The sequence below is a fragment of the Peromyscus eremicus genome, chromosome 15 (genome assembly GCF_949786415.1).
Source record: "Peromyscus eremicus chromosome 15, PerEre_H2_v1, whole genome shotgun sequence".
Lineage (NCBI taxonomy): Eukaryota > Metazoa > Chordata > Mammalia > Rodentia > Cricetidae > Peromyscus > Peromyscus eremicus.
The window spans coordinates 44006441-44020064 of record NC_081431.1 but is presented as its reverse complement, the minus strand read 5'-3'; the positions used below and the strand labels follow the sequence as shown (position 1 = coordinate 44020064).

At 39.5% G+C, this 13624-nt stretch overlaps 1 protein-coding gene across 1 annotated transcript in view; it reads right to left on the bottom strand.

Annotated features, from left to right (window-relative positions):
* Window positions 1-13624, bottom strand: part of Hmcn1 (hemicentin 1) — a 435413-nt gene that overhangs the window by 65569 nt on the left and 356220 nt on the right. Inside the window, exons 68-70 of the mRNA XM_059280181.1 lie at window positions 10764-11042; window positions 3891-4087; window positions 387-468 (exon numbers count right to left, since the gene is read on the bottom strand). Of these exons, the coding sequence (XP_059136164.1) occupies window positions 387-468; window positions 3891-4087; window positions 10764-11042 (558 nt within the window). The remainder of the gene's footprint in view (window positions 1-386; window positions 469-3890; window positions 4088-10763; window positions 11043-13624) is intronic.

Sequence of the window (13624 nt, the reverse complement as noted above, 5' to 3'; positions counted from 1 at the left end):
TTCCACTGAACTTCCCTAGAAGCTGAGGTGACAGGTGGATGCTATTATGTCTAGATTTGATCACGTTGTTGCAATAAAATGTTCACATGAAAAATACTGTATCCTTGTGTGGTAAGACTAAGGGTTATTTTTTATCTCTTCCCTATTGTAATTCATATTCTTTTATTTTTAAATAAACATATTTGAATTGTTTGTGTAAAATCAAGACAAATAACATAAAACATCACTGAACTACATCCCAAAGAGCACGTTATTAATAATAAAATTTATAGAATACATATTTCTCAATTTATAGACAGATGCTGTGCTGTGAAATAGCCTGATCTTCTCTGCCATAGTTTCTAACTAGGTTTGCATGTGGATTAAACACAAATCACAAAATTTACCATGTACTCTCACTAAATATTCTTTATCATCATCCCCTGCAGGACTGGATGCCAGACAGGTATATCTTCCTGTATCCTCCACCTACAAAACCCAAACAAATACATTATAGACTCTTAACATGCTAGTGTTGGTGATGGAAATAAAAATTCACTAGAACTAGTATGCTTACCAATAAAGGCAAAATAACACGAGGAAGTGCAACAGATAAAACTAACATTATCATTATGGTTAGTGCTTTGATATTGCACATTGGCTGACATCTCTGTTATGCATACAACTATGTTTAAAGGAATTTTGGAAACTTATACAAGAATATCAAAAAGGCATATATAAGTATATATTTACGTATGTCTATGTATGCTTATAAATGATCTAGTGCCAAATATGGTAGATCAGATGCTCAATATTAAATTTGAGGAAATACACATGTACAGGTTCAAGTGGCAGACCATAAATTTCAATTACTCTCTTCTGGAAGGAAATGTAGTATATTTATAAAAGCATATGATAAAATAAAATAAAATAACAAAACATAAGATAACTAAACCAAACAAATTAATACCACATCTTGACTCTGTCATTGAGATACATGCTGATACACTACAGTTTGACAACAGGATCTACTTGGCTCAAATCTGAACCAACTACTAAAAAATTCTCATGAATGTTTTATGTTGGAAGTTGGTTTACATCTGTATGCATGGACACCACATCTGGAGATATTATTCTGGCAAACAGGTGACCTTACTATTAACAAAAGCGTATTTTATAAATGTAGGGAAAGCCCTAGCCATCTCACTTATTTTACAACTTAAACATTCTCAGAATATTGGCATTTTAAAAATTCTTATATTCAAAATTGACTTTACAGGTTGTGAAAAAGATTTTTGTTAGGTTGCCCACATTCCTTTGGAAAAAATTTAAGACTAGAGTGTTTGAAAAAAAATGGTTAAAAATACTTTAGATAACCGTTCACATATGCCTTTGATTAAGAATTAGGAAATGGAGACTAAGGGAGATAACGTCGTGTAGAAGAGCACCAGCCATGACAGCATGAGGACCTGAGTTCATATCCCAGCAGCTATTTAAAGAGCCACAAGTGGCTGCATATGCCTGTTACCTCGGCACTGGGGAGCTGAGCTGTGGAGGATCCTGAGAGTTCTCTGGTCAGCTACCCTAGCTGAAAAGGCAAGCTCACAGCTCAGTAACAGACACATCTCAAGCCAATAATGTGAACAGTGACAGAAAAGGACACTAAACATCTGACGTGGGCCTCCACATGCTCTGCACACTCCCATGCATGTGTTACGCACAGAGACACATTGCACACACACACACACACACATACACACACACACACACACAAACACACGCACACATCATTTTCTAGAGAACCACATTTCATTTTTCTCATCATCTCTTTAAAAACCTTTAACTCTTCTCTGTCAACTCTTGTTCATTCCAGATGGATAAAATTCTTTTCACTTGTCTCCAGTTTTGCCAAACTTGAACATCATTGGGGGCTACTCAAACATCACTTCCAGCAGGAAGTATTTCCCAACAACTTGTTTCTTTCTGTATACCCAGAGTCATTATTTATGGCTAGAGGTTGAAGTGTGCTCTGCTGATAATAGGCTTGGAATATGATAAGTAGATACACTGGAGAGTTGTTGACATGTGCTATGCTTCAGGAGAAGAAAGTGTCGTGACAAAGCTGGACAAATGTGTTTGATTATAGGATGGACATCTCTTGCCTTGGAGCAAGCCACAGACTTAGTTTTTGATAGAAGGTAATTCAGGAAACTAACGTCTATACCACTCAATTCGGAATTTGCAAAGCAGCCATTATGTGCTAGGTATAACGATATACAGCCAAGGAGTCCGTTGAAAGACAAAATTCAGAATTATAATGTAAGAAATGCTGTAAGAGGTGTGCACAAAGTGCCAACAAGACAACAGGAATAGCAGAAGCAGGGGCAAGCTTGAGACTTGGTCACATTTCATTTCCCATCTCAATGCTATTTCCAGCGGCTTGTTTGTCTCACATCGAGTGGCATCTTGCACAAAATTTTATTTCCTTGAGGCAGAGGGGAAGTTCTTAAAGGGTTTTGATTCAGTGCATGGTTTGAAGGTTTAACCTGCCCTTTTTGGGTTCCTGTTATGTTCAGAATGTTCGCAAGGAAGAAGGTATATCTCTGTGACACTGAGGGTGAGCTATGCTAAGGTCCACTGGCTCCATTACTCACTAGTGTGAGTTGCTGTGCCTCTTTCAAGATTATGTGCTGGAAATGAAGATTCCGCACCTCCACCAGAATGGTCAGAAGTGTGAAGAGTACAACAGGGCCCCAAGCCTAACATAATACCAACAGAGTGGAAAACACATCTTCATTTCTCTCTTCATCCAGTTTGCTTCCCCTTATCTTGTTTTCAAAGTAAACAACAACAACAAAAAACAGGTAAATAATTTGTTATTTTACGTCACACAGAATGACAATTATAACAGTAGCAAGAATTCTAATTCTTTTACCTAATTTTTGTTGTTATATAATGTATTTCTATGGCACCAACACAAATATATTATGCCCCATTATCTTTTGGACTCCCCAGAATATGCAATTGATGTTATTTATTATTATTATTATCATTATTATTTTCATTATTACTTTATCTGAAATTTACAAATGAAGGCATTAGGGCTCTGATGAACAATCTTTGTAATATAAAGTTTGCCTTTATTATTAATATGAAAAATATTTACAATATATCCTAGACTTATTTTTAACATGTTGATATTTCTGATCAGTTTCTTTAAACGTAAGCCAGAAGAACCATTCTATTTTACTGAAAGATTATCACTTAAAACACTGTTTCTTCAGTCTTCCATGTTGGCTAGTTCATTTGGGGATCAAAACTGCTCTCTGAGCTGGCTTTTTGGAGCCCATTACCTATGATGGGATGCTTTGCTGAGCCTTGATGCAGAGGGGAGAGCTTGGTCCTGCCCCAACTGAATGTACCAGGCTTTGCTGACTCCCCATGGGAGGCCTTAACCTTCAGAGGAGGGGATGGGGTTGAGGGGGTGGAGGAGGCAGGGGGAGCGGCATGAGGGATGAGAGGGGGAATCTGTAGCTGGTATGTAAAATAAATTAAAAATGTCTTAAATAAAATAAAAATAAAAAAGTATTTTCTGACATCTCACATATTATATGTTGGATTGCTTTCTGCTGATTAGTAAGGAACTACATAGAAAAGGGTAAGAGATTAACACATGGAGGTTTGAAAACATGCTCAAGTTAATGAGAAGGTATCTTGTTTTCTTCAAAAGTTATATTAGAGTCTTCTTCTTCCTCCTAATCATGGATATTATAGAGGCCATCCACCCTTGGCAAAGCTGTGGAGATCAGTGATGTATTCAGAGGCATAGGCACAATTATTCAATAGTCCTCATACACTAGGGAGTAAGAAAGTAAAGTGGATAAAATAATCATGTGAATGGTGACATTTACCTGAGCACTGGATATTCGAAGGATGGCCCCTCCTTCAAGAATCTGCACTTGATCTGTCTGTAGAAAAGGCCGGCCATCTTTCATCCAGGAGACTTTAGGGGCAGGGATTCCAGAAGCTATGCAGGACAGCTCAAGTGGATTATTCACAACTACTGATACCTCTCCAGGTCCTTCAGATCCATTGATGTGAGGTGGTTCTGATGACATAGAATCAGACAATGGAAAAAGAAACTTGTTGTTTGACAAAGTATTCCTGATTTTAAAAGCTCCAAAAGAAAATTCAACTCAAATTTACATGCCTATGACATAAATCAATTGGAATATAGAAACTAAAATGATCATTCCTAGATGGTCTTAGTTCTTCTTGCTGGCAAGATTCCAAAAGACTGGGGAGAGTGATTTTTGCACGGAACATATTTGTTATGTCTAGGCAGGAGTAGCTTTCTCTTTTACTATTTATACTTCTACAATTACCTTCCTCCAGAGAAAGTTAAAGAGTCTAAACACTGGGAAGAAACAGTAAGGATCCTTGGCTCAACTACTCCCAAATTTAATCCTTTAAAAACAGACTTTTCTTACAATGAGCACTCCAGTTTTCAGTGAAAATTTCCGTAGTTAGAGCTTTAGGTTTTTGGGTTCAGAAGGCAGTCAAAACAGATGTTGGACAGCTCCGAGGGCGAGCTGAGGGGTTTTTGTCTTTATTTTTGTTTTAAATCAGGCACACAGTTTAGACTCTGACTCATACATAACGTAGGACCTGATATCAGACTGATTTGAACTGAGCACCAATAGTTAGCTCATGGAACTGGACAAACATTCAAATGGAGGACGGGCATCATAAGATACCTTAGAGCATTATAAAGATTCAGTGAGACCCTCCATGTTTTTTTTTAACTTGTGCATGTTTTATTTTAAATTAATTGCTTTAAAAAGATGTGAGCACTACTCTCTCTATTGTAACATCTTACATTTTGTTGAAATTTCCTTTTTAAATCTTTGTTAGCCCTCATTTTCCTATCTGGAATAAGAGAACACAGCAAATCTATTCTTTCTTGACTCCAATCAGAGAGTCTGTATGTCTTAATCATGATCCCAGAAGTTCTTCTTTTACACTTCAACCCACCTGACACACGACTGTCAAAATATATTTTACATTCATTATGCCACTGATCTATGTTTTCCTGATTAAAAGACTATAATGGCTCCATGTAGCTAACTGAATTAAATGAAAATCAGTTTCTAAAGCTTGTAAAATTATCTACCTTAATACACTTCTATGAGACCTGAACTTCATATTAGGTTACTTCTCTCCTTCAACGGGTCCTGTCATTTGATACAGTCACCACCCTCTACCTGACCTCGCTGAGGTATCATCAAGGTTCTGTGAGTGACATGCAGCTTCCCTGTAAAAACCAAATCCTGTTTTGTGAACTCTCCACTCTCTTTCCATTCCATAGTATGGTACTCGTAAGAGGCAAAAGCACTAATTTGGCTCTCTAGTTGACTAAAATCAATTCTTCATTATTTATTCTTATTTATTACTTGCTATATGCCAGTCATATAGATAGAAAGATTCATTAGCCATCTCTTCCTGCTGAAAAGGTTGTGGTCACCGGGTTAAGGCAGCACCAATACCAACATGGTTCCTACTGCTTCAAACTCTACTCTACAGATGTTAACATGTGTTAGGTGAAGGCCAACTATTCTACTTTGTACTTGCCCCATGTGTCTTATACTCAGGAAAGAGTGGGAATTGTCTCCACTCTGACTACTCAAGAATTTGTATTTCCTGTCTAAGTCCCAATTTTGAGCCCTAAAACAATAAATACTATCATCAGCTAAACAGCTCCATGTCTACGTTTCACATAAACACTCCAGATTTAGCTGGCACTCAGACAGCTGTTTTGGTTCCTTTTCTAGTATTCTTTGCACTTGTGTGATGGGTCTACTAATCGTTTAGTCACACAGCATGGAAACTGAGACTCACCCTTGATACAATCACATCATCAATGCCACATATGAAACCCACAACCAAGTTAAAACAATCTGCAATTATTTCCAGAAGAAATGTAATTTCTCTTATTTCCATCACTATAATCTGAGCTACAATACTGTTTATGGTAGCTGGTGCATCTTTCTTTCTGTTTGTAGGTACCTCTCCCTCCTCCCCGTTATTATTATTCTTACCATTACTATTATCATTGTAAAACCATGTCTTAACTGCCGTGTGCATCTCTTGTGACCTTGGTTTTTAATATAACATCTTAAATTTATTCTTTGAGAGTTTCTTAAATATCTACAGTGTAATTTGATCATATTTGACCCCCCCCTCCTTCCCACTCCTCCTGGACCCCCTCACATCTTCCTCTGAGCTTCACTCTCATTCTTTTATTTATATATAACCCACTGAGTCCAATTAGTGCCACCCATGCATGCACGGGTGTGGGGCCATGCACTGGGCATGATAAATCTATCAGTGACCACAACCCTGAAGAGAACTTTCATTCCCCTAGCAGCCATCAACTAACTGTTCATAGCTCCTCCATTAGGGGTGGAGGTTCGTATGATTTTTCTTCTCCCCATGCCAGAATATTGACTGGCATTCTCTTGTGCAGGTCTTGTGCAGGCAACCACAGCTGCCACGAGTTTGAAATGGTCCAGAAGCCACCATCTTGCCCCAGTCTTCCATAACCCCTAGCTTTTATAATCTTCTAACAACTTTCCCATGATTCTAAGCCTCGTGGATAGGGGACATTATATAGATGTCCCGTTTATCTACCCAGCATGATTTTACTATTAATTGCTTTTTAAGTGACCCCAGTTTTGTTAGGGTTAGCAAAGTGGTAAATATTATAAGTCATTTGGTGGATATTAGATGGAATGATATGTGTAGCACTGTTGACCAGTGAGGTTTATGTGCTTTTCATGGAGCTTCTAAGAAAGTCTATGAAGACACAGCTCCTTGTAGATTATCTTCCTATTTGTCCTGCTCTACTCAGGGCTGAGCTCTACTGGAGGTGAGGGGACATTGTAAGGTCACAGATTGACCATGATGTGACACTCAGAAGAAGGGCAAACATCTCGACTGCCCACCCAGTGCAACAATGGCCACCCCTTAGACATCTCACTTAGTGAGAAAAGCCACTGTTCACAGGCCTGAGGGTGCCACCCAGGGACAGCTCCTGTCCAACATGCTCAGGGCCCCGGGCTTGCCTCTGCATCACAGAAACGAGTTCAGATCTTATTCAAACCCAAGACAGATCTCAAGCTAGGAAATATTAGAATCACATTTAGTTTTGAAAAACCATATTGTGATAGGAGGAAGAATGAAGTCAGGAAGCCTGACAATGACAAACCTGGTCTGGCATGTGTCACCATGTCCACACGGCTCTTAATAGCCAACACCACAGTTCCTAATAACACACTGTTCTCAGAATCCATTCTTGACTTAATCCATCTTGACTCTTTATTGCCAGACTGCTCTTTTCAAGTGGAAGATTTATTTATGTTATTGTACTTGCTACAACTTGTAATGATTTCTCATTTCTAGAAGATAAAACTGGAGCTCTCTTTTAGGATTTATATAGACGTTTGAGTTTTATTTAACTTATCTAAAGTTGGAGAAGTTTTTACAAACACATGATGCATTTTGATTAGATAAACCCCCATTCCCTCTCTCTAATTTCTTTCACACTCTCCCCTGCACCTTAACTCTCAGTTTCTCATGTTCTGCTTTCAGACCCGCTGAGTCCAGTTGGTGTCTGCCTGTAAGTGCACTGGCTAAAGGCAATCCACTGGAGCATGGGTAGCCTCTCAGGCATCACATCCCTGAGGAAAACTGACTTTCTTTTCTCCATCAGTCATCAGTTGCCAACAGCTCCTCAGCTAGGAGCTGGAACTTCACGAGTCTCTCCTAGCCATGCTGGGATTTTGCCAGGCTTGATCCTGTGCAGGTCTCATGCACATGGTCACAGACTCTGCAAACTCATGTATGCAATGGCCTTGATATGTTCATCAAATACCGGTAGTTTTTTTTTTTTTCAGATGTTCACTGCCTCTGTCTCTCACATTCTGTCTGACCCTTCTCTGTGACAATTCTTGCGGCGTTGGGGAATGGCTGTGTAAGAGTGGTCTCATTGAGACCTGATAACTCCAAGGTCTGCTATTTTCTGCATGTTTAGTAGTTGTGGATCTCTGTATTAATCACCTTCTACTGCAAAGATAAGCTCCTCGGATGAGGGTTGAGAGATGCACTATTGTGAAAAATTCCTAATTGGCCGGGACATCCTGGGTCCTGCTAAACTCACAGCCTCACAGTGTTTGATGTCCTCTCTTGCTTTCAGTGTTCGAGGCACAGTGTTCTTTTTCAAAACCTCTAGTAGATCCTGAGAAATCCCACCACATGCAGAGAGTTGAGTGCAGCAGTCCCCCAAGTGGAGACATTTGCAAGCTGAGAAGTGGCGCTGCTCCACTTGAGGAGCTTTGCAGAGCTTAATGGGATTGGTTTTCAGCAGATGCTGATGCTTCTCATCTTTATCATCTCATCGTAATGCTTCCGTTTCACGGAAGCGTTATCCTGTAAACCCTTTGTCCTGGAGGGCAAGCATCCTTGCTGTTCCCGCCTTTATTTGCTGCAGCGATGTTTCTGTCTATGATTCTGCTTCTGGATTCTCTCTCCATTGTCACAGGCAGACCAGGTCCTCATGTTTTCAGGCCTGCATGAACATGGCATCTTCTTCAATCTATTCTTTACTCTCACCAGAGGGACTGTCTAAGTAGCATATTCCTGCTTAAAATTACCCTTGTTTTTTAGTGAGTCTAAACTCCCTAGGATGTTGTCAAGACCCTTTACAGATGCCTTCTCCTCACCCCGCCTCACCTCACCCACTCATACTCAGTTTTCATGAGTACAAATGCACAATTAAGCTCTATCACCTACAGGTGAAACAAGCAGAAATTTTCAACCCGGCCTCACCGCTACAGTCCCACCATGCCAGGCTCAGATGGATACATGGGAAGATCTAATTTGAAACTTACTGCCCCACAGAGTGTTATGTCAACCATATGACCCTCACCATAACCAAAAATAATTAGGTTTTCAGTTTCTCTGCCTCTCACTCCAGATAGAGGAATTTGAGCGCTGAATTCTTATCTTTTTTAATCAATGATAATTCAACTGCCTGACATTCAGTGGATCACATAGTAGGCCTTCATAATTGGCATACAGCAACATGCCCAGCACATATTATATATATATATATATATATATATATATATATATATATATATATATATATATATAACAATTAATACTTAATATGTGAGTAGTGAAGACTGCTCATACTCTCATCCATTGTTACTCATGTTGGCAAACTGATGTGTAGGGATTTGTAACCTGTCTAGCTCAATTACACAACTTCAAACAATTTCATGTTGTTTTACATTTCTAAATAGCCTGGAAAAATTTCTTCTGCCACCACCTTTCCCTTTTGAAGACTCAGATAGACCAGAGCACCTCATTAGGTTTATTCACATATTGTTCTGCCTCCCTCTCTGGTTAAAATTCCCATTAGCACAGCTTAGAAGTATCTAGTTTGGTTTCCATTCAATCCAACAAACACACACTAAGAATTCCTGGTGTGTCAGACATCATATTAAGCACTGGGCACCAGCAATAACTAAGAAGCATGCCGTGTTCACCATCATAAAACTTAACTAGGGATAAAGACAACTTTCAAAGTCACATAAATAATTGAATTTTAATAGGTGCTCTGAGAAAGATTACAGAACACTCTGAAAACATATGCTAGCCCTTCCTAAACCAAGTCTCCTGCCAAAATTCTTTTTTGCTATTCTCAGTAGGGGGATGTCTGTTCTGTGAAAGTCTGTTCTGTATGGCAGTTCCTCAACATCATAGTTGGGAGAAAAACCTAAAAAAAAAAACTTGACTATTGTAATATAGGTAATTTTATTTATCCTCTTTTTCTGTCCACTGTCAAGATGTTTGTTACACAGAAAAACTGTATTTGTCTTAATGCCGCTTTTTGCTGGTAAGATGTTGAATTATAAACTTAAAATATTTCCTTTTAATGTACACAAGAGTAATTAGAACTTGGCTAATCAAAGTGATTGTTTTGACTATAATCTTAAAATCAGATAATCTAAGACTGTTTGGGATAATGGTATAAGTGTTATCCTATTTTGTCCCATTTCCATTATCAAATGTGCTTTAAATTCTTAGAAAAAGTTACAAAGTCATCTCTTAGGGCCTGGGCAGATGGGCCAGTAGGTGAAGCTGTTGCTTTGCAAATATGAGGAGTAGAGTCAGGATCTCCAGAACCCACACGAGAGCAGGGCAGGCATGGTGGCCACCTGTAACCACAACTCTCGGGAGACACGAGTGGGGGGTCCCTGGGTGGGACAAGATGGCCAGTGAGACTCCAGGTCCAGAGAAAGACCTTGCCTCAAAAAAAACAGAGTGGAGAACAATTGAGGACAGTATCTAACATGAACTCAGGTCTCTACACGGACACACTTACCTCCACATCTGCACACACACGTGCACCCATGCATGTGCAAACACACAAACTCACACACGGTTGAAAGCCCTGATATTAATGGAGTATCATGCTTTCCAGTGAATAATTTCTTAGGAATAGGGGTTTTTAGATTTCCAAACAAAGACAACTCACCATTCGGTTTCAGCACGCTTTAGAGGAATTTAGGTGGATTACAGAACAGAAACAGAAATGCAGTCAAGTTTTCATTAGTTTGCCCCATAAAGAATGTTTCTAAGAATTACACTCATTATCTAAGTCTTGAGTATAACTGAATTCTCAAATGTTCTGTACTCGTCAGAATAGGGATATGTACCTAGGACTTTCAGGACAAAATGCTTGCTGATTTCTCCAGCATCATTTGAGGCAACACAGGTGTACTTTGCAGAATCTTCAGTTTCTGCCTTGATGAGCTGCAGGACCATTCCTTGCGTGCTGGTCGTCAGATGAGCATCAAGCACCAGAGGCTGGCCATCCCTGAGCCAAGACACACTTGGAGTTGGGGTTCCATCTGTAAAGCACGTCATAGAGGTAGAACTGCCTTTGACAATTGTGATCTCCTCTGTTCCCATTGCATTGTCCATATTTGGTGGCACTACACAGAAAATAAAACAGGTATATATCTATTATACTTTGAGATGAATTTACACAACAGTACTCAAAACTGCACAATCCTATGCTATTTCTACATTCACTAAAACAATGTGTTTTAACATAGCATAGACTAAAACTAATGGCTTTATCAGAAACCTATTTATTGGTTAGGCTAATTATTAATCTTCCACAGATTAGCAAAGAAGCCTCAAAATTGTTTTCCTGTTGAATGTATATTCAATGTGTATTATGTTTTGGTTACATTTTCAACTTGCTAGCATTGTCTCCTTAATTTGTTATGATGCTACAGTAGTTCTTTTAACAATTCAATAATATATTTTCAATGACTTTATGGAGAACACAGTAATAGAGTAAGTTTTATATACATCACACATTTTAGTTCCTAGTTACTCAGAGTTGTTCTGAGATGTTCTTCCAAATTGAGAAATATGGAACAGCAATCCACAGTATCCCATAAATGCAAATGCATCTACTCAAATTTTATATCTATAAATGAACCGCTAATATTATTAGAAAATATGTTTAATTTTTTGTGTGTAGGAACCAACAATCTTCTGTCTGGATTTAAATACTATTTTTAAAACATTAGTTGTGTTTGTTTGACATGGGGTACACATGAGTCCAGGATACAGGTGGCAGATGGCTTAGGGGACACACTGAAGGGGGAGGGATAGTGCAGAGGGAGAACACTGAGGATGGACTGACTTGGGCAAGAAAGGGGCTGGGGGATGACAAGATTAGAGTGAAGGCTGAGGTAGATTAACCAAAATGAAGGATATATGAAAAAGTCATATAGATAGCTACTATCCTATAATCTAAATAAAAAAAAAACCACATGGAAGAGAGATTGAATGGAGTTACCCTGCATGGCTAAGTAACAATGCTCCTAGAAACAACAGCAGGTACTAAACAAAATTCGCAGTCCCAGAAGTGAGATGCCACCACAGTAATTGGCCAGGCAGGCTCCAGGGCCTCCCTAACAATTAGGCTCTTGTCAGTCCTTTTGGTGGCCCACCAGAATTAGAGCATAAGGCCATATTGCTACAGGCAACACAGAAAAAGCAATCTAGAGAGGAGATGAAAGTGTCCTCCTTCCTGGTTGGCTTTCAGGGTGCTAGAAGGTACAAGGCAGGCTGCAGGGGGAGAAAAGGCAGCAATGGTCCTACTCAGCTGTGAATCCATCCTCCAAACTGAGAAAAACCAACTTGCTGGGCAGGATGCTACCTATGCAAGAGGGCACAAACGCTGTAGGGTATACCAACCACCTGGATTACATATAAGCAGAGACTCATGTCTGGTATTGTATGCTGGGTCACAAACCACTGAGTGAGGGGGTTGTAAGCTCAGATGGAGAACTCACGACTGCCGTTTAATTAAATTACATCAAACTGCCTTTTAAACATCTACCACGATGCCATAGACAAAACTCAAGATCAGTCCAAATCAGAGAAGCCTCACCCTCGAGTGAAAAGTGATGAATTCAGAGACTCATGGTTGCCCAAGCTGCTGAGAATAAGCTAGGGTTCAGTCCTAAACAAGTCATTTTAAGATCTGGAACACTGCACAAGGAGAGGCCTTATTCTGGTTAGTTTGTCAACATAAAATAGTCACTTGGGAAGAGGGAACCTCAATTGAGGAATTATCTCCACTAGATTGGCCTGTGGGCATGTCTGTGGGACATATCCTTGATTAATGATTGCTGTAGGAAGGTCCAGCCCACTGTGGTCAGTGCCACCCCTAGGCAGGTGGCCCTGATTGCATATGGAAGCAAGCTGAGCAAGCCATGGAGAATAAGCCAAGAAGTAGCATTTCTTTATGGTTCTGCTTCAGTTTCTGCCTCCATCTTGCTTTTGGGCAGTGTTTCATGATAGCAACAGAGAAACAAATTGATATAGGAAGGGCACATGGAAGTTAGAAAATGAGGTAAAGGCAAAGGGATGAAAATACCACCTTCTAGACTCAGTGCAAACATTTTAATCATGGACTTAGAGCTAAAGTTGACTACCATGGACCCACACAAGACTGGCCCAGTCAATAATCAGTCTGGTCCTGTCAACAATCAGCCAAGGAAGGGAGAGGGGCTTCTAGGGGCTTATCTGTTACCACTAACCATAGGCTATTGATAGATTCTAGAAGAGGAGTAACCATTATCTTCAGTTGCATACCCTCTGCCTAAGTCCACCAGGTTCCAATGGATAGCTTCAAACTCATGATTGCACAGAGAGCTTTGGCTGAGTTAGTGGGTCACAAAACAAACATCAGATAGGAACATGAAGAAGAGATGTGGAAGAGGCAGTAGTAGGCAGGTGATAGGGATACATGAGAGGATGGGGTATGAGAGTGGTCATAATGCAATATGCGTTATGAAAATGTGTGACACTGTCAAAAAATTCATCAAAACCCTTACATCTGATTTAATTCTGTATTAGAAGAGAATTTTGACAGACAGTATGGACCAGTAAATGTGGACTCTTTGAGGGAGAAAACATATTCTTCCATAATAGTGAGATATTTTTCACCAATTATTTTTGACAGAGGAAAGTTGAATTTACAAGTCTGTGA